Source organism: Camelus bactrianus, chromosome 8 (genome assembly GCF_048773025.1).
Source record: "Camelus bactrianus isolate YW-2024 breed Bactrian camel chromosome 8, ASM4877302v1, whole genome shotgun sequence".
Classification (NCBI taxonomy): Eukaryota; Metazoa; Chordata; class Mammalia; order Artiodactyla; family Camelidae; genus Camelus; species Camelus bactrianus.
This window is the reverse complement of record NC_133546.1, coordinates 63,996,148-64,014,597: the sequence shown is the minus strand read 5'-3', so window position 1 is coordinate 64,014,597 and position 18,450 is coordinate 63,996,148. Positions and strand designations below refer to the sequence as shown.

General features: G+C 41.1%; 2 protein-coding genes across 11 annotated transcripts in view; one reads left to right on the top strand and one right to left on the bottom strand.

Annotated features, from left to right (window-relative positions):
• Positions 1–10,571, bottom strand: part of UBE3D (ubiquitin protein ligase E3D) — a 266,407-nt gene extending 255,836 nt beyond the window's left edge. For 5 of the 6 annotated variants that reach the window (XM_074368692.1, XM_074368690.1, XM_074368691.1 and 2 more), the window contains exons 1-3: positions 10,366–10,571; positions 3,988–4,184; positions 424–514 (exon numbers count right to left, since the gene is read on the bottom strand). In XM_074368692.1, the coding sequence (XP_074224793.1) occupies positions 424–514; positions 3,988–4,184; positions 10,366–10,442 (365 nt within the window). In that variant the 5' untranslated portion in view covers positions 10,443–10,571. Of the gene's footprint in view, positions 1–423; positions 515–3,987; positions 4,185–10,091; positions 10,317–10,365 lie in introns of those variants that run through there. The other variant, XM_074368693.1, reaches the window with a different exon arrangement.
• A 2,302-nt stretch (positions 10,572–12,873) lies between these two features.
• DOP1A (DOP1 leucine zipper like protein A) overlaps positions 12,874–18,450 on the top strand; it is an 88,558-nt gene continuing 82,981 nt past the window's right edge. For all 5 annotated transcript variants that reach the window (XM_074368683.1, XM_074368680.1, XM_074368682.1 and 2 more), the window contains exon 1: positions 12,874–13,003. The gene's annotated coding sequence lies outside the window, so the exon portion shown is untranslated. The remainder of the gene's footprint in view (positions 13,004–18,450) is intronic.

The window sequence follows — 18,450 nt, the reverse complement described above, 5'->3', positions numbered from 1 at the left end:
GTAACGGCTTTCATATCCACCATCCTTTTCCAATGAAACAAAAGTATCGGCCAATGATGAATATGCATATCCTTTCCAGCAAGCACACCAGGAAATACTGTGACACTCAAGTGAACTTGCTCCTCTGTAACTTCCAGGTCACAAGGGCTCACTGCTGCAGAGGCACGCCTGTTTCAGAAACTGCACATGAGAGTTAAACTAAAGCCTGAGAGAAGGAACACTCTCTTAGTTAAACCACAGAGTCACCCGGGATCCTCAGGACGTTTCAGACCTTGTCCCAGAGGGCATGCTCTGCAGCAGCCTCAACCGTTGGGGAATCTGGGCAAGGACATCCTCCCTCAGCAATTCCTTCAAAAATTCTGATGGAAAAAGAGAAAACTATTGCTAGGCACAGAGTAAATCGGTGTTAAACACATTCCTTACCTGTCCTTTATTGTGACTTCGCCGCAGGACTGGCAGTAAAACGTGTAGCATTCTTGGGCTTGTGAGCTTTGATTAAACACTGAGAACAGTTCTAGAGGAAATCAAGAGAACAGCAAACCTCAGAGGTTTGGGACAAATATATTAACATACTTAAAGAGTTTAATAGCCATAATAAATTACTACCAATAAACACTGCTTATGATCTACCCAGAAGTACACATTTAATTAGCATTATCTGATGACTCAACCAGAAGCAAATATTGTGAAGTGTTTTCGAAAACAGCAGATCTTGCTAAGTGTCTCAGAACGAAGTATTGCCCTAGATTATCCACGTAACAGACTGTTATTTCTCTCATTCTAGAAATACTAACACTAAAGATAAGGGGAAAGGAGCTATTCCTTTCATATCAAGCTAAATCCACAGAGCTTCCCCAGCCGCAGCTATCCTCTGCTATGCTTAGGTACAGATTTTCATCAGTGTGACTGCTGGTTAACAGAGTTCTTCAATTTAAGTTTAATTAGATTTAAACAAGGTTTATGTCCACTTTGGCACGTACAAACAAATTCTGTCTTGAAATTGGTCTCTATTGGGCAGGTCCCTGGGAATGAAATGGCTCCTAGGAAGACTTCGATCTTCCAAGAGCAAAGCTCAATTTCTGATTAAAGCTGTGGGAAAATGTATATTTCCCATATTATGTGAAAGAGCTGTAAAGGTAGTATATTCCTTCACTCAGTTTCCATTATTTCTTTCATAAATAAAGGAAACTTTCATTTTCAAAAAAAACCAAAAAAACAAAAAGCCAAACCCACAAAAATATTTGTCAAAAAAGTCTGATGAAATGAGGTAATATTCATGAGAATCAAGCAATCTGACTTTGGCTTATTTTACTTTTTTAAGATTAAAAAGAAATTGATGCTAGAAAAGTCTAAGCCTTGGCAGCTAAAAACCCTTCTGGTTAATTTCTAGGAGTGCTCTATAGCACTAAGATGAAGCAGACAGTCATCTTTAACTGTGAGCAGATAATAAGGAGACCCACGCAATCTAAAATTTTCTTTTCATAACCAATAAACAAATTTTCAGTGAAACACTGCCCTCTTCTGCTCACCCAGCACAGTGCACAGGCCCAGGTTCAAGTCTGAACCTCCAGGTAAGCAGCTTCCTGGGAAGCACTGCCACCTGGGGGTGAATCTACTGCTGGGGCTACATCAGATTTTTACTGTAGCCCATTCTGGGTCAAAGGTCATGATCTGACCTATGCATTCAAAACTGCAATAGTTCTACTCTAGTCCTTAAAAGAGCATTCTTATAGTTGAAAAGCCAACTTTTTCAAAGCCCCGGAATACAACTGAACGCCAAAAATTCAAACCTCACTTCCTACAATAGATTTTGATTCAAGTTTATATCAGTACACACCCATCTGATATTTATTCACTCAACAAATATTTATTCACCACTTATTGTGTGGAAAGCACTAAAGCAATTAAGTACTGAGGTATCTGTTTTGCATACCCCTTCATGCTCTGCAGAACAGGCTTTTGAATGTTTTCCTTTGCAGACAGTTACAGAAAATATGTCTTAAAGATGTAAAGAAACTGGAGACCAATGAATGCCAAGAATATGCAAACCAACACACGGCAGTCAATTTATTCTGTCCTACAGTTAAAACTAAACAATAATGTTTGCTGATTTAAATTTGCAAAAATAGTTCAAGTTTTGCTTTTTATATATGAACTGTTACAGAATATAGGTAGGCGACATGCCAGTTGTCTCTGGAAGGTCTCCATACTCCTTATGGGACCTAAAATCAGTCCCAGAAAACCAGCAGATCTGAAAACACTGTGGTTTTCATGCCTGCCTTTCCCCAGTTTCCTGATAGGACGCAAGATTCCTGCTGTTACTGTTACTGTTCATCATTGCTAAAGACACGTGATGACATCACAGGAGCCAGATTCCCACGGCTTCTTCCCTGAAACAGCACTTCCTCTGCCCATCGCTAGGTACACACAGGGAGTCTGCTAGTCTTTTTCCCATCTTGATGGCATCTTCTCTCCATGGTTATTCCTATAGCCATTCTTAGGTTTGTTCCATGCCACTTAAGCTCCAAGACATTTCTCTTTCCTACCCCTTGTTCCTAAAACCAACTCTGCCCAATTCAGACTAGCTATTCACTAACCCAGGACTTGAGCAAAAATCACTCCCCAGCAAAAAAGGAGCAAAACTCCCTATACTTCTCTTTCCAAAGCCAGGATAGAGCTCAAGAGAACACCTGACATCTCCTACATGGTTCTTCAGACAATCCTGCCAACCCACCTCTGGGCTCCATGCAGCTCAAGTGAAAGTCTTAGTGCTGATGAGGCAACAGTGAAATCTCAAGTACACCTGTAAGAACTATAAACCTTCTCTGATAACAAGCACCACATCCATTTTTACAGCCTCTATTCCCCCCTTTGACATCATTTTTAGTCCTCCAACGCATATTACTTTCATGGTAAGAGAAGCAATGAACCAATAATGTTACACAATAAATTATTCTGGGAAACATTTCTATTGTCTTACTGAATCAACATGCAAATAACGAAATATTGGAAATAACAGGCATAGCAACAAAGTCAAAATATGCATCAAAGTCAATTTCAGAATCTTTATACCTTCTCTCTATTTGGGAATGTCTCTGCATGAATGAGATCATCTCCTTCATTCAGTTCTCTGGCCAAACATTACCTCCTCTCAGTGGCCTTCCCTGACCCTCATCCCCTCCTAGTCATGCCCTGTCCCATTATTCGGCTTTATTTTGCCCATAGCACTTAGCTTTGTATCCAAGTAACTTGTTCATTATCTGTTCCCACCCATTACAATGTAAGCCCCATGAGGGCAGAGACCTTCCCAGCTTGTCCACATCCGTAACCCCAGCACCTAGATCAATGAGCTAATAAGTTGAAAGAGTGAATTTCTACATAATGCTTTAAAATCAACCAGGACTTATGTAATTGCCATCTGATTTCATCTTCAATTTTACAATTAAAGAAACAAACCAGGATATATAAAATAGATAAACAAGGTCCTACTGTATAATACCGTGAACTATATTCATTACCTTGTAATAGCCTATAATGAAAAAGAACATGAAGAGAAATATATATGTGTGTATAAATGAATCACTATGCTGTACACCAGAAATTAACACAACATTGTAAATGGACTATACTTCAATAATTTTTTTTTTAAACAAAGCTGGGAGTATGTGGGAAATCTCTGTACCTTCAGCTCAATTTTGCTGTGAACCTAAAAGTGCTCTAAAAAATGAAGTCTATTGTGGGGGGGAGCACTTTAAAAAAAAGCAAAAGAAACAAAGCCTCAGAAAAATTAAATGACAAGTTCAACTGCACGCAGATAATAACGGGCAGAGCTAGCAAAAAACCTAGATCTTCTGGACCCCCAGATCTTTCCATGCAGCTATGAGCAGTTGTTTTCACCTGGGAAAAGTTCAACTTTTCAAAGGGACAAGCCCCTTTGATTTCTAATGGAAAAGCAAATGCAGAGCCAGGAACGCCAGGGCTACTCACTCCTGCAAACTTCGGCCCGCACCTGCAGTCGCAGGTGCAGCCCCTCCCCAGCCACGTGCCGCAGCCCCCGGCAAGAAGACGGCACCAGCCTGACCTCTGCTGGCAGCCAGAGCTCTGTGCAGCCTGCGGGCGTTTGCATCCGGAGCGAGGACGGTGTTACAGAAACTTCCAGGGGCATTCCTCCTTCCCTAGGATCTCTGGGAATTGAAAATAACACACAAGAAAATTATTTATCATTGATGAAAGCCACTTGACGAAAGAAACAAAAACGGCTAGGGATCCCTCTGTTTCTCTTCAAGACGAGCCCTAAATTGTCACTGTCCCAGAAAAGTAGCAGTGAATCGATCGTAAAGGAAACCAAGCTATACTAGGTTTAGATGAGGTCAGAGTCCTTTTCGCTGTCACTGTAACATGCAAGTTCTGGGAATATTTTTTATTATTGCTGCTGCTTTTTTAAGGTAACGGTGCATTTTTCAGCGTGCACTTTTTTCCGTAGCTAATGAATCTGAGTACCAACTGTCTTCCATCTCAATGCTTCCTCCACCTACTCCAGCCTGGACCTCTCCCCGGGTTGCTCCTGGAGCCATTCTGCCGCACAACCTCCTTTCCTTGTGCTCCCGCCATTTCCTCCCACCAGTATCCCCGACCACAGCTCCTGTGAACCAGCACAATCAAATGCCGGCTGGTCATATACATCACGCGCTTGTTCTTCAAAGTATTTTTGGCCAGAGAATTCAACAAGGCAACACGAGACAGTGGCTTCTTCATCTTTGCATCCCTTGACCCTAGTATGCTTTTGACATTTAAGTAACAAGATATTTTCTCTGCGCCTCGCCGCCTCCACCCCAAGTAGGGGAACAAGCAAGTAAACAGGAATGATCAAGGGAGCTTTAAAACGACATTGTAATTTAAAACAACAAATACAGGGGACTATGGACGCACATGGAGGGGTGCAGGGACTACCACAGGCCCAGAACTAAGTAAATGTTATTTGAATAATGAATAGATGAGTGAGTGAAATATTCTTGCTTCTAAAGCCAGCATTTCAATGATGTTTTATTTTACTGACAGTAAATTAAAGCATGGATATTTGATCGAAGGAAGTCAGCACTACGTGAAACAAAAGGTACAGAAGAAAAAAAACTTTGTCAATTTTAGAATTTAAAAAAATAAAGAAAACAATCTAGTGATGTATGAATACCAGGCACGAAAGTACTTGCTAATCCAATCCACTACAAACACAAATCACTTGGTGTAGGCAATAAAGAGTAAAACACAGTTTAAACGTGTAAAACCCATTCTTAGTTCACAGGTTGTACCAAAACAGACCATAGGTTAGATTTGGCCCGTGGGCCAGAGTTTGCCAACCACTGCTTTAAAGATACACAACTTTTCCAATTTGCTACTTCAATGATTTTCCAACTGGACTGTGTAGTTGCACTTGGAAGTGTCTCAAGGGAAACCACTGAATTCCTAAGACCCCAGCCCCACCCACCCCTGGCTTACCACCCTTTACCCCCATCCCCTTCCTGAAAAATTCAGCCAGTTACATAGGGCCTAAGAAGCAGGTATCTTTGCAAGAGTGGGAGAGCCACCACAGCCTGGGATATATCTGAGAAACCCAGCAGGGTGAGGAGCATCCACCAAGAGGGTCGCCAGCAAGGATTTCAGATCCTAAGAGCAGTGAGGTAGAAATCTGAGCAGCAGGAGGGGATGCAGCTCAGCATGGTTTCAGAGCCTGCCTTAGTCAGCTCCAGCTGCTATAACAAAATACCACAGAATGGGTGGCTTCAACAGTAGACATTTATTTTTATAGTTCTGGAGGCTGGGAAGTCCCACATCAAGATTGAGTTCTTGGGGAGGGCCCGTCTGGCTTGCAGACAGCAGCCTTCTCACGTATCCTGACACGGCAGAGAGGGGAAACTCTGGTGTCTCTTCTTATAAGGACACTAATTCCATCATGGTGGCTCCTACCTCATGACCTCACAGAAACCTAGGTACCTCCCAAAGGCCCCATCTCCTGATACCATCACATGGGGTTTCATTCAATTCATTTAACATATGAATTTTGAGGAGACAAAAACATTCAGTCTGTAACATAGCCCAAGCAGGTGAGTGGAGGGAAGGGAAGTGGCAAAGGATGCCAACAGAAGGTTAAACACGTAGAGTGGAATTGACCGAGTAAAGACATGTCATGAGGATGATGGAAGCCAAGATTCTCACTGTGGGAGAACAGTTACAAAAGGGAGAAAACCAGAATGGATCCTATAACAGTAGACTAGAATTTGAAATTCCTGGGTGAAGTCATGGTTTCCAATGTATATAAACAGAGTAATAAATATAGATATATATGTATGTGTATTAAGACAGATTTACAAACATACACATACACACTCATACATAATACATACATGAACATCATACATATGTCACACACACACTCTAGTTCTGTCTACCAGAGGGCCTGGGAGAAGTGACTCTCCAACAGCAATGAGCACATATAGTGCCCAGATCTTGGTTTCTAAAGGTCATTTTCCACTTAAAAACAAAGGAACAAAAACAAAAGAACACAGCGTTTCTTGCAAAAATAACTACATCAAGGGCTGAGACAGGAAAAGAATGAGATGAGCCTGAAACATCTTTCTGTGCAACAAAGTAAAGAATAAATCAATGATAGGGACATGTCAAAAAAAAAACTCCAAAGAAGTCATCTTGAAGGGCCTCCCCCTGGCCACATCTGGTGGTAATTTGAGCAAAAAAGTAACCCACAGAACCATGGGTCTATACTGATGTAAATGAATGAATGAATAAAATCAAAGTATGATGAGGAACAGGCTATCTACATAGCCTCAAAGGACCTCTCCAATTAATACTTATGGATTATGAAGAGAAAATGAGTGACTTTACGATCAAGAAGCCTGGCAGACACCACCTTATTTAAGTGCCCAAAGTTAACGTGAACTTTAACGGAACAAATCAAAATCATGTGCCACTTGATAGGATGCAACGAGAACAGAGCATCAATTCTGTGATATTCCTGCCAAAGATATATAACCTGAATCTAATCTTCAGGAAACATAAGTCAAAACCAAACGGAGGGATAGTTTACAAAATAACTGGGCTGTAATCTTCGAAAGTGTTAGTATCATTAAAATTAAGGGAAACCGAGGAACTCTCCCAGACTGAAAGAGAAATGGAAACATGATAATGCCATGTGTTATTCTGAGCTGGATTCCTGTGCTGTTACAGATATTAGACAACTGGAAACACTTGAATAAGGTCTGAGTATAAAGATGGGAGAATCATTTCCCAGTTTTGAGAGCTGCATGCTGGTTACGGAAGACAATGCCCTTATTTGTAGGAAATCCACAGTAGAGTACTCAGGAGTGACAGCAGCTCACTCTCAAGTTCAAGACTGTTCCAAAACAGTTTTTGAGACCCTAATTGTCCATTTCTTTTATATGGAAGGCTTTTGTCACTATTCTCTTGTACTCCTTCAGGTGTCACATCCTGCTCAGAACTCTCTAATAACTTCACATCTCACCCTGAGACCAAGCTAAAGTCCGTTTCAGTGGTCCCAGAGCGAGCTGTTAAAATTCCAGGCATTTTGCAAATCAGTTGACCTCACTTTAGTAGTATGGCATCCTCTATGGTGAAAGTATTTACACCACAGGATCAGTCAGTCAGGGAGGAGTTTTGTCCGTTTGTTTGGTTTTCCTGGAGAGCAGGTGGTTAAACATTTACCAGCGCACCACTGTAAGACCCTTAACTATGTGTCCCACCAGTCCACACACATCCCTGCATACTTTCTGTTCTCTCAGAGGGAAACAGTCTTCCACTGCGTATCATATAGTCCAAACCTCACTCCTTTCAGTTTATTGCTAAAATCTTGCTTTCTCGTTTGGAACAAGGCGTTGGAATTTTCTCTCCCTTTTTCTGTTTCTTTTTTTCTAAGTACATATCTCAATTCATTATAACATATATTTGTGTATTTTCCACCCACCTCTTGCCCACAGCCACCATTAGACTACACACTCATTGAGAACAAGTACAACCTATTTGGAGAATGGTTTAGCAATTTCTTGTAAAGTAAAGCCTCCATCTACCCTATGACACAGCAAAAATCCGTATGCAACAATGCACAGCAGCTTTATTCATAATAAGCAGGCTCTAGAAACACACAAAATATCCAGCATAGAAGAATGGAGAAATGAACTGTCATAGAGTCACACAGTGGAAAACTAGTCAGCAGGAAAAAGAATGGACTATTGATATATGCAGTGACACAGATGAAACACGAATCTCAGAAACACTGTTGAAGGAAAGCAGTCAGAAACAAACAGGCACGGGGGCAAGGAGGGTATAGCTCAAGTGGCAGAGTGCATGCTTAGCATACCCATGGTCCTGGGTTCAATCCCCAGCACCTCCTCTAAAAATAAACAAGTAAACCTAATTACCTCCCCCTCAAAAGATAAATAAATGAATTGAAAAAAAAAAAACAAGTGCATGCTGTGTCAGTCCACTTAGACATAGTTCAAGAAATGGCAAACTAACCTTTGCTGAATGAAATCAGAACAGTGGTTGCTTTTAGAGTAGGGGGGATTGACTGATGATAAAACTCAATAGCCAAAGACCAACAGGGACAACCAGTAGTCCAGCAAAGTTAGGTTTGTTAACTTACTTAAACAGGGAAGAGTAATCCAGGAGAACAGTGAAGGGCCCCTTTGATGAGAGGAAGTAGGGAGGTTGTCTTGCTTTGCTTTGCTTTGTGTTAGGTGTGGGTTCCAAATAACCTTAAGAGATGAATTTGAATTGCACACGCAGCACTTTTTTGAACTTATGATTTGAGAAGAGGCGGGGGCAGAAACGGAGGGGAGGAAGAGAAAGAACAGTAATAAACATTGTCCTCATTTCACAATTGAAAAAATTCAAATTAAAGCATTCTGCTCTGGTGAAGAAGCTGTTAGGCAGTTAGAAATGAGCACTAGGCAGGGGGAGAGGATGGAAAGGAACAACCAAGAAAATAACAGTATGTCTGCACTTAGGATAAGGGACTCCCGAAACTTTTACTTTCTCTAAACGAGGGCCAGCAAAAGAAGCCAGTTAAGATCAAAACCCTGTAGCTGCCTGTAAGAGAAGAACTCAGCGGAACTTGACCCAATGAACCTGCCCAAAAGGGGATGGGAGTGCCAGAGCACAAGAAACCTGAGTTTTCAATCCACCTGAGTACAAGGAACCTGAGCTGTCAATCAGCCTGATCACTCAAAGAACCTGAGACTCAAATGAATCAATCACGAAAACGCCCCTAAGCCAGGATATAAAAACAGGAAAAACAAAGGAACGCCATTTTTCCTCTCTTGCATGGGCCAGCTCCCAGTTCTCGGGAGTCTACTATCTTTCACTACCTTTTTACTTCACTAATAAAAATCTTGCTTATATCACGCTTTTTGTCTCTCATTAAAAATTCCTTGGGAGGTGCTAAGAACCAAGGTAATTATTTTCCTTTTCCCGGTAACAAAGCTTGGATTTGAATCCAGTTCTCAAGCTAAATCCAAAACTGCCACACCAGATTCCTAGCTGATTTCAGAAAACTAGAGAAGGCGAAGCATCAGTCTACCCCAGAGTGGAGCTGTGTAATAAAATTTTCAGGATTTTAACATCTAATTTACTCTGCTGGAAACAGCAGTCACAAAGGAAAAGTCGACGGACCACATACTACCAAACAAAAAACACTTTTCCCACTAGTTCCTTCTTTGTCTAATGAATAGCAAGGTAAAGGCTTGTAGACTTCTCATTGAAGCTCGGAATATGAACAAAAGAATGAGCTCCAAGAAATCTGCAAACTTTGCTAGTAGTTCACCGAACACGTGTTTATTGAACCACTGTGTCAATAAACTCTGCATAGAGAACAGTTTGGAGAGAAAAAAAAAATTACCAGAGTTCGTGTACAAAACAGGAAGCTCTCACACTGGAACAGAACTTATAACGAGGGTCCCAAAAAGAGGCAAATAAAGCTTTTTTTTTTCTTTTTGGGGGCACAGATTTGCTGGAAATACAGGGCACTGTCAGTGGTACATTAGGGTTCCTCAAACTTTAAGGTTCACCTCAATCCTGGGAAGCGTGTTAAAATGTCACTTCAGAGTCAGCATTTCTGGTGTGGGGTGAGCAGTGCATTCCTAAAAACTCCCAGGTGATGTCGAGACTGCCAGTCGAAGGGGAACGAGGACCCTGGGGTGGGGACACTCCACTTTTAGAGGCTCTAAGAAGCTGGAAAAAAACCTCCACAATCCGTCCTTCCGAGGCAGGCGGAGCCGGCCCGGGCAGCAGAAAAGCGAGCTAGGCTGCGCCCGGGAGCCCGCACTCCACCGCCGGCCTTACCCCAGGATCAGCAGCGCGCTCTGCAGCCGCGTCCGCACCTCCAGGAACACGCGCGCCGGCGCCACAGCCGCCGCCATGGCGGCCGCCCAGCCGGGAGTCCTGCCCAACTGGAGCGACACGGCCCCGGCGCGGCTGCACGTGCGACCGGAGCACGAGCGGCGGCGGCGGCGCCCGCGCCCGCGCGGGCCTCCCGGACCCCGGCGGCCGGCGGCCTGCCAGCCCACAGCGCCACCTGCCGGGCGGAGAGCGCGCCGCCGCGACGTCTCGATCTAGGGGGCGTGAGCATTTTCAAATCCGGACTATGGGAGTGAGCGCTGAGCAAAGTGGGCGGGGAGAGCCAAACTGTCCTCCCACCCTGCTGACCTGATGCGTCAGGCTCCCTGGAAATGACCTTCAAAATCAGACCCCGAGTACAGTCCTTTGGCTATCGTGGATAGGAATGAGGCTGGACGAAAGGGAGATGATGGAGGCGGGGCTATATAGGCAGGCATTGTGCCCAGGAACCGAGTTCCCCACCCCAAGTACACTTTACCTTTCGTTTTCTTCTAAGTTAATGAACTAGCGTCTCTTTTTTATGAATGCTGGTCGGTCATTTAGTAGCTCTCCTCTGTCTGAGGCAACAAATGTCCAGGATTTACTTGGCATTGTTTCTCAATTTAGACCCCATCGCTCCAAGATGGAAATGGTGGCGAAAATGTGATGTTTTCTGTTACCCATGCAGAAGAGAGTGTGGTTAAATCCAGTATGAATCACAGGATTAAGCATCCTATAATCTCTGTAAAGAAGATGAGAATGATTTCATATGTACATTTCCACGATTCACTTTAGCAAAAGTAATAACTGATTCAGGGAAGTTGTAATCTCATTGCTACCAAAAGATGATTTTGGAAAGTCTGACCCAGTAAAGAAAAGGATCCAGTATAATGTAAGTACTTATCATGGGAAAATACTAAAATACAAGGCCATGGTAGAATTATAATAAGTATTCATTTAAAGCAAGAAGCTTAAGAAAAAGAAATGAACCAGAAACAATGATTGCTTGTATGCAGAAAATTGTATATTTATTGATGTTCAAATTTATCATTTTATGGTCATAATTACCATATATCAAACATATTAATTGGAAGATTTTTCCAAATAAATAATAAAGCTGTGTCCCTAGAGATACTAGTTTAAGACAATTTTTCTAAAATCCATATTTGGAGTTTTTAAAGTTTGTTGTTTTGCTTCAGAAATTCCTGTATCCATCAGAATTAATTCAAAATCATGGATGGAGGTAACAATGCAGTTAACAGAATTAAATTTACTGCTATTTCTTCTCAAACAATGGTAATGAAGGGTGATGATTTTGATGGAAGAAATTTTCACATATTAGGTAGGTTATGGGAAACACATTCTGGCTTGAACGTTAAGCTAACAGAAACAGCCTATTTGTGTCCTACTAAATATGCATTGTACATCTGCCTTAACCATTAAAGAAAAGAATGCAATAAAAAAGCAATCAAAATGGAGCCAGCTGGCCATTGCGGACATGGTCTCAGACACATTTCTGCATCACTAAGAAACTGTATTTTCTGAACTATATCAGATTCAAGGACACATCCAGCCATTGTCAAAACAGTATCTGCTAGCAGCTACCAGCTGCAACTTTTTAGTACTGAGTTCTCCCCTTCTAACTATGCAACCATTTTGGAACTCAACCAATCCTTACTTAACAAGCACCTTTACTTCTTGCCAACTCCAATTCTAAGTCTTGACAAATAACTCATGAAATTGTGCGTGTTTTTAAGCTTCCCGTATTTTGTAGTTCAGTGGAACACAAGTCAAGTGTTTCTTCAATCTGTGTTTCCCAGGCTGTAGTCCTCAATTTGGCTTAAATAAAACTCTTTTCTATTTCTATCATATACTAGTTTATTATTTCCCTCCACATTTTCAACACCTCACATCTTCCACCTTTACTTCTCAAGGCTATTCAGTGCTTAGCTGACACATTATATTTAAACATATACTATTCTTAACACAGCATGCTCTTCATAATTGGTGTTTGTTTAGTTTTAAAGATTGCTATATTTCATATTATAGTCACACATTAGCAAAAGAACTCATTTTTGACCCTTCGTTTTAGGCAAAAAGGTGCAATCCTCCATGTAACTACATGATTTAGAGAGTTCTAGAATCAAAATTGGTCCTAACGTGATAACAACTATTTGTTTCCTAACTTCACAAGTCGTCTAAACTCTCTGGGCTTTGAGTTCCTCACATGAAATGTTGAGAATTAGTTAAATAGTACCTAAATCATTATTCAAATACTGTTTAAAAGCTGTTTTCAATCAAGATGGGGAGGGCCCTGGCGAGTTGAAAACACCTGCTACACCCATTCCAGGTCCACTTCCTCTTTCGGCGGCGATGGGCCGCTTCCCCGACCGTCCGCTTGAGGGCGCTATGGTGACATCTAGAGCCGGCAGCCAAGGAACGGACAGGGGGCGGGGACCGAAGGCCGCGGACGTCGACGCCGGCGTGGGCGCGGGCGCAGTGCACGCTGGGAGCTGTCACTAGGCCCTTCGGCTCCCGGCCTCCCTGTAGCTGCCGCGGTTGCCAGGAGAGCGGCGCCGGCAGGGAGCGGCCGAACCCACGGCAGGTAACAGCGTCCCCGCCCCCAGCGCGGTCGCGAGGCCGGCCGCCGGCCCTGGACGGCTTCCTGGGCCCGGCTCGTTCCTGAGACGCGGGGACGCCCCGCGGGTCCGCTGCTGTGGCGTCGGGGGTGTTGCCGCCCTGGCCCCGCCTGGAGCCGCGAAGCCGGCCGGCCGCCCTCTGGTTTCCGTGGAGGCGGCAGCTGCGTGGGGACCGGCAGGCCGGAGCCGGGGCCGGGCGGAGGCGCGAGGATGGCTGGGGCCGGGGTGGGCGGAGGTGGGGCCAGGCCGGGGCGCCTGGTGGCGGGGCCGAGACTCCTGCGCAGGGCCGAACGGCGCGCGAGGTTGGGGTGGAGGTCGCACCTGTGCGGTGGAAGCGAGCGGACGCACCTCTTTGCTAGCCAAATCGAGGCATCGTGCGGTCTCTTGCGGGGGGGGGGGGGGGGGGCGGTTCTTTTAAGATTGAGGCTGCACGAATACCCGTCCTGGTTAATGTTCCGTGTAGAGGGTGGGAAAGGAGTGTAGAAGTTTATTAGAGGAAGTCAGCTTAGTCATAAGGAAGTTGTTAACAATCATCACCTTTGATTCTCAAGCGTTTTGAAGTTGCAACATAACAATAGTCACTTGTTCGGTCTCCTCCATTCTTTTCACCTACCCAGAGGGGGGAGGGGTGGCATACTACTTTTTTCAAGCTAGGTAAATTGTGTTTTGATTATTCTTACACTTTCTTAGAGTTCTGTGGAGTTTGGGAAATACAAAGTTTGGGAAAATCTGATTGGGAGATATTATTTAAAGGAATCAAAACTTTTTTTTTTTTTTTTTTTTGGTAATTACAGAAAAAAAAAAAAGATAGGAGACAAGTGTTTGCCTGACAAATAAGCCCTGAATTATTGAGAGACAAAAATCTCTCAATTTCCATGTTGTTTGCTGTCTTGATGTAGACATAAGATCATGCATTTTATTATAGGTAACATGTGTCAGCTTTATGCACTAAATAACTTACCACCTGATAAACAGCAGTGATTTAGTTGAGCTGACAGAAGTTATAGCAATAGTAAAGTAAAACCAGTTGGAGTGCAAATGCTTTATTTTAAAATGATTACTTTCAGCCCCTCTGAACTAAATCATTCCCCAGAATTACTTAACAAGAGCAAATCTCCAGGTGATCCTGATTATTAGGAGACTTGACGAATTAAAACCATTTAAGTTAATACATAAACCAGAAAATAACAACATAACCAAAATGTTAAGTGTAAATTAAATGTTGTTAATTAAATGTTTGCTTATATGCAAAGGAGACCTATTTAATAGTTATGTTAGTGGAATAGAGCTCTGGTCTGGGAACTAGAGATTTTCATCTGAGTCCTTTGTTCTCCTGCTAATCAGGTATGAGCTCTCTGGGTCTCAGTTTTCTCATCTGTTTAAAGGAATTGCATCAGATCAGAGTTCTCCAAACTTACGTTTCCCCTAAACACTGTTCTGAACCCATTAATAGGCTTACTGCCCCCAAAACATTATTCCATGGAAAATAATTTGGGAGCACATTGGGTTAAATCAGGTTTAACTTTTGATTTGCTTTTAACTGTAGGACGTCTCAAAACCTTTACTACTGTGCTAATATGCATGTAAACCTCTAGGGTGCAAGCTTCCAGGGGGAAGTTACTGAAGCATTCCCCAAACTTACCTGACCAGAGAGCAAATTTTTTCGTGGCGAACCTGTTAACATCTCCTAGAATGTAATTACATAGAATACCAATTTGAAAATTACTGTAGTTGAGCTGAGTCCCCTTTCAGCTCTGAAATTCCCTACGTTGTATGTTTCTGTGGCTTTCAGTTTAAGCTTTCCAGAGCCTGAAGATAGTGGCAATGCAGTGGTATAACAAACGGCTTATAGTTTCCTTAATGAAGTATTAATATTAAGGATTCATATAGGTTTCCGTGAGCTTTGATGCTTTAATTTATGGCAAAAGTGTATCTTCTTTTTTTCTGGTCTCTTGATGCCTTTCTATAACTGTAATTAATTCATGTTTGGAATTTGATTTTGTGGTCAAGTTGCTGACTTTATTAAGAATGCCCTTATAAAGTTCTAACAAGTAAAGACTTCTTGATAATGGCATTGCTTTTTCTATGACTTCCCTCCCTCTCTAGTCGTGAATTCTTAAACTATGAAATGTATAAAAACCACTTGAAATGTACTTAATAATTAATAACTAATTTTAAAAGCTTAGCTCATTGAAGAGTTGAAAGTTAAAATGTAAATTCTAAGGCATTTACTTCTAATTTGCTTACAAACAGGATCTAAGTATTGAATACAATCTCAAATCATGGTGTGTCACTAAGCACACAATCAGTGTGCCTACTTCCACCTATTCTTTGTTACTTTGTTAGGGGTGTGTACTATTAATGTGCTCCTTTGTTTGCAGGAGTGGGGAACAGTACATTTAATTTTACTAGGTAGACCTTAATTCAGATAAGCTGTCTCCTGAAATGAAACTTAAGTAGAAGTATGGAGTAAATTTTACTGAAAACTTATTATGTGAAAGTAAGTACTTTTGATCCCATTGTCTTTGAATTTGGATCCCTCCCTTCTCTGTTGTGTGTACCTCCCCCTCCCTAAGCTATCCATCCAAGCCTGAAACCTCAATGATTTTTCATTGCATAGGCCAAAGGTGTGGTATCACGTTTATCAAGGAAAAATTTACATGTAATAATGTACACTCATCTTATCTGTACATTATATGCACACCCATGTAACCATCACCGCAGTCAAGATTTACAGTGTCACCCACCACCAGGCCTGTATTGTTACACTTTTCTTCTCGAATGCTTGCCCTGTCTCTGCATGTCTCAATCATACCCATTAAGTCCTAGTTCAAGTGCCACCTTGTCTGTGAATCCTTTTTTGATTACCTCATTTTGAAGTAAATACCTTCTCTTTTCACATTCCTGTTTTTCTGTCTTTGAACATTCATTCTTTTCTGTCCTTCATGATGACGGAATGAATAGTGTGCTCATAGTAAGCACTTAACGTTTGTTGGCCGAGTGGATAAATGTGTATCTCTCAAACTTGACTGAGTCACATTCTTACAGCATCTTCAAAATTTTGGCCATGTCTGTTTACTTCCTGTGTACTTACTTTCTTCATATTTATGAATGTAATTATTTACATAATTTTTAAAGGAAACTTGAAATAATCACCATAAATAAAAAGCAGATATCACTTGCCACAAACAGAAAGTAGATATAAAGATAAGATGGTAAAAACAAGGTAGGGTATAGCTCAAGTGGTAGGGCGCCTGCTTGACATGCATAAGGTCCTGATTTCACTCCCCGCTACCTCCACCAAAAATAGATAAATAAATAAAATAAATCACACACACACCCCAAAAAGATAAAAACAATGAAAACAAAACAGTTTTGTTAAATTTGAGAAACTGTTACCTACTGAAGACAGCTGAGGTTTGCTGTTCTTTCTTTAAAAAGGAGATTAGCAAGAATTACAGGCATATAGAGAATGTTCTAGCACCAATCTGAGACTTTCTGATGTAGTTAGAGGAATTGATTCAGTGTCACTTTGCCCTGTCCTTGGGCCCCATAAAATCATCTCACATCTGATTTGTGGTCAAAATTTGAGAGACACTGGGTTAATCAGGGCCTGAAAATTCCTTAGAATTTTATCAGTGAAAGAATGGGGAAATAAAGCCTCAGTTGCAAATTAAAAAGTGTACTGAGTTTAGTCTTGTATTGTTAGAGTTAAATATCATTATTGAACCAGGTAAGTGTTTATTTTTTTTCAAAAATATTTTTAATGTTAGTAATGTTAATTTTACAAATAAAACACCTTTTTGTTATTATGGTACATTAACTTTAAGATATATCTTTGAGTGTAATGAAATAAATCTAAATCTAAAAGCCAGTTGGAGCCTTTTTTGTGACAAAGTGGTGACTGTTGATTCAGGAGTGATGAAATGTTAATAGTACGTTTATCTGACAAACCTATAAAAGTAGATGAGGTAATAAACTTAAGAGAGTCTGAAATCTATTTCTTTCTCTCATCAGTTCTTAAGTTTGAGCTATATCTTAATATTTCCATCTCACAGAAGACATTTATGACCTTTTTTCTTATATGGTAATGAAACATTCTCCTCTTATGGAGTTTTACATGAACAGGCAAGAAAATAAATTCCCTACTCATGTTCTATAAAATACACTTTGTATCTCAACTTGCTGAGATTGTTTACAGGCATACATCTCTATTATGCGCTTAAAATGTGTAAATTGCCATTATTTTGTGTTCGTGAACAAAGAGTCCGGGTAAATAGACTATTTAGTTTGGTGCTACTCTTCTCCAAAAACTGATTTACCTGAGTGGTAATATTAGGTTTATCAGTACACAATAATGTGCTACTCAACCAGAGGTCAGATTGCTGTTCGTCTAAGGTTCTGGGATGCAGCCTCAATTTGGGAATAAGAAAAGAGCACTTTGGGTGAATAGTTTTTATTTCATAAAAGAGCCTGCACACAGGCAAGTAGTTTCTTTCCATTGTCTGTACTATAAGATAAAGCAGCATTGCAGAAGCAGTGCCAATAAACTTTTATCATTTATGAGTGACAACTGACTGTATTTGGAAAACTATAAAAGCACAGCTGTCTTACTTCTTTGCTTTTTACATGTAAATAGCCCTACATTTCCAGTTGCTTTTGTTTGTGCCATTAATTATGAAAAATTACTGTAAAATATCAGCTACTTGAAACCCTTAGGGTATGTGCTATTATGATCAGTCAAACTTTCCAGATAGCTGGAATTTCTATATTATATACCACAAATGCCATCCCAGTCTGCAGTAATACTTTTTGCTTGTCTTCAGCCTGATGAAAGGTCATCACTTGGCACAGTTGCTTTCCATACACAGTGAGACGTATTGCAAAGTGTCTCAATTTTTTTTGCATTTTTATATGTATATTTTTTATTGAAGTATAATTGATACACAATGTTAGGTAAGTTACCAGTGTAAATTATAGTGAATCACAATTTTTAAAGGTCATACTCCATTTATAGTTACTATAAATTATTGGCTATATTCCCCATATTGTACAGCATATCATTGCAGCTTATTTCATACATAATAGTTTGTACCTATTAATTCTCTACTTCTATGTTGCCCCTCCCACTTTCCCTCTCCCCATTGGTAACCACTAGTTTGTTCTCTACATCTGTGTCTGCTTTTTTGTTACATTCACCAGGTTGTTGTATTTTATAAATTCCACATATAAATGATATCATACACTATTTGTATTTCTCTGACTTACTTCATTTAGCCTAATTGCCCAAGTCCATCCATGTTGCTGCAGATGGCAAATTTTCATTCTTTTTTAACGTCTGAGTAGTATTCCAATTTGTGTACATATCACATCCTCTTTACCCATTCATCTCTTGATGGACACTTAGGTTGCT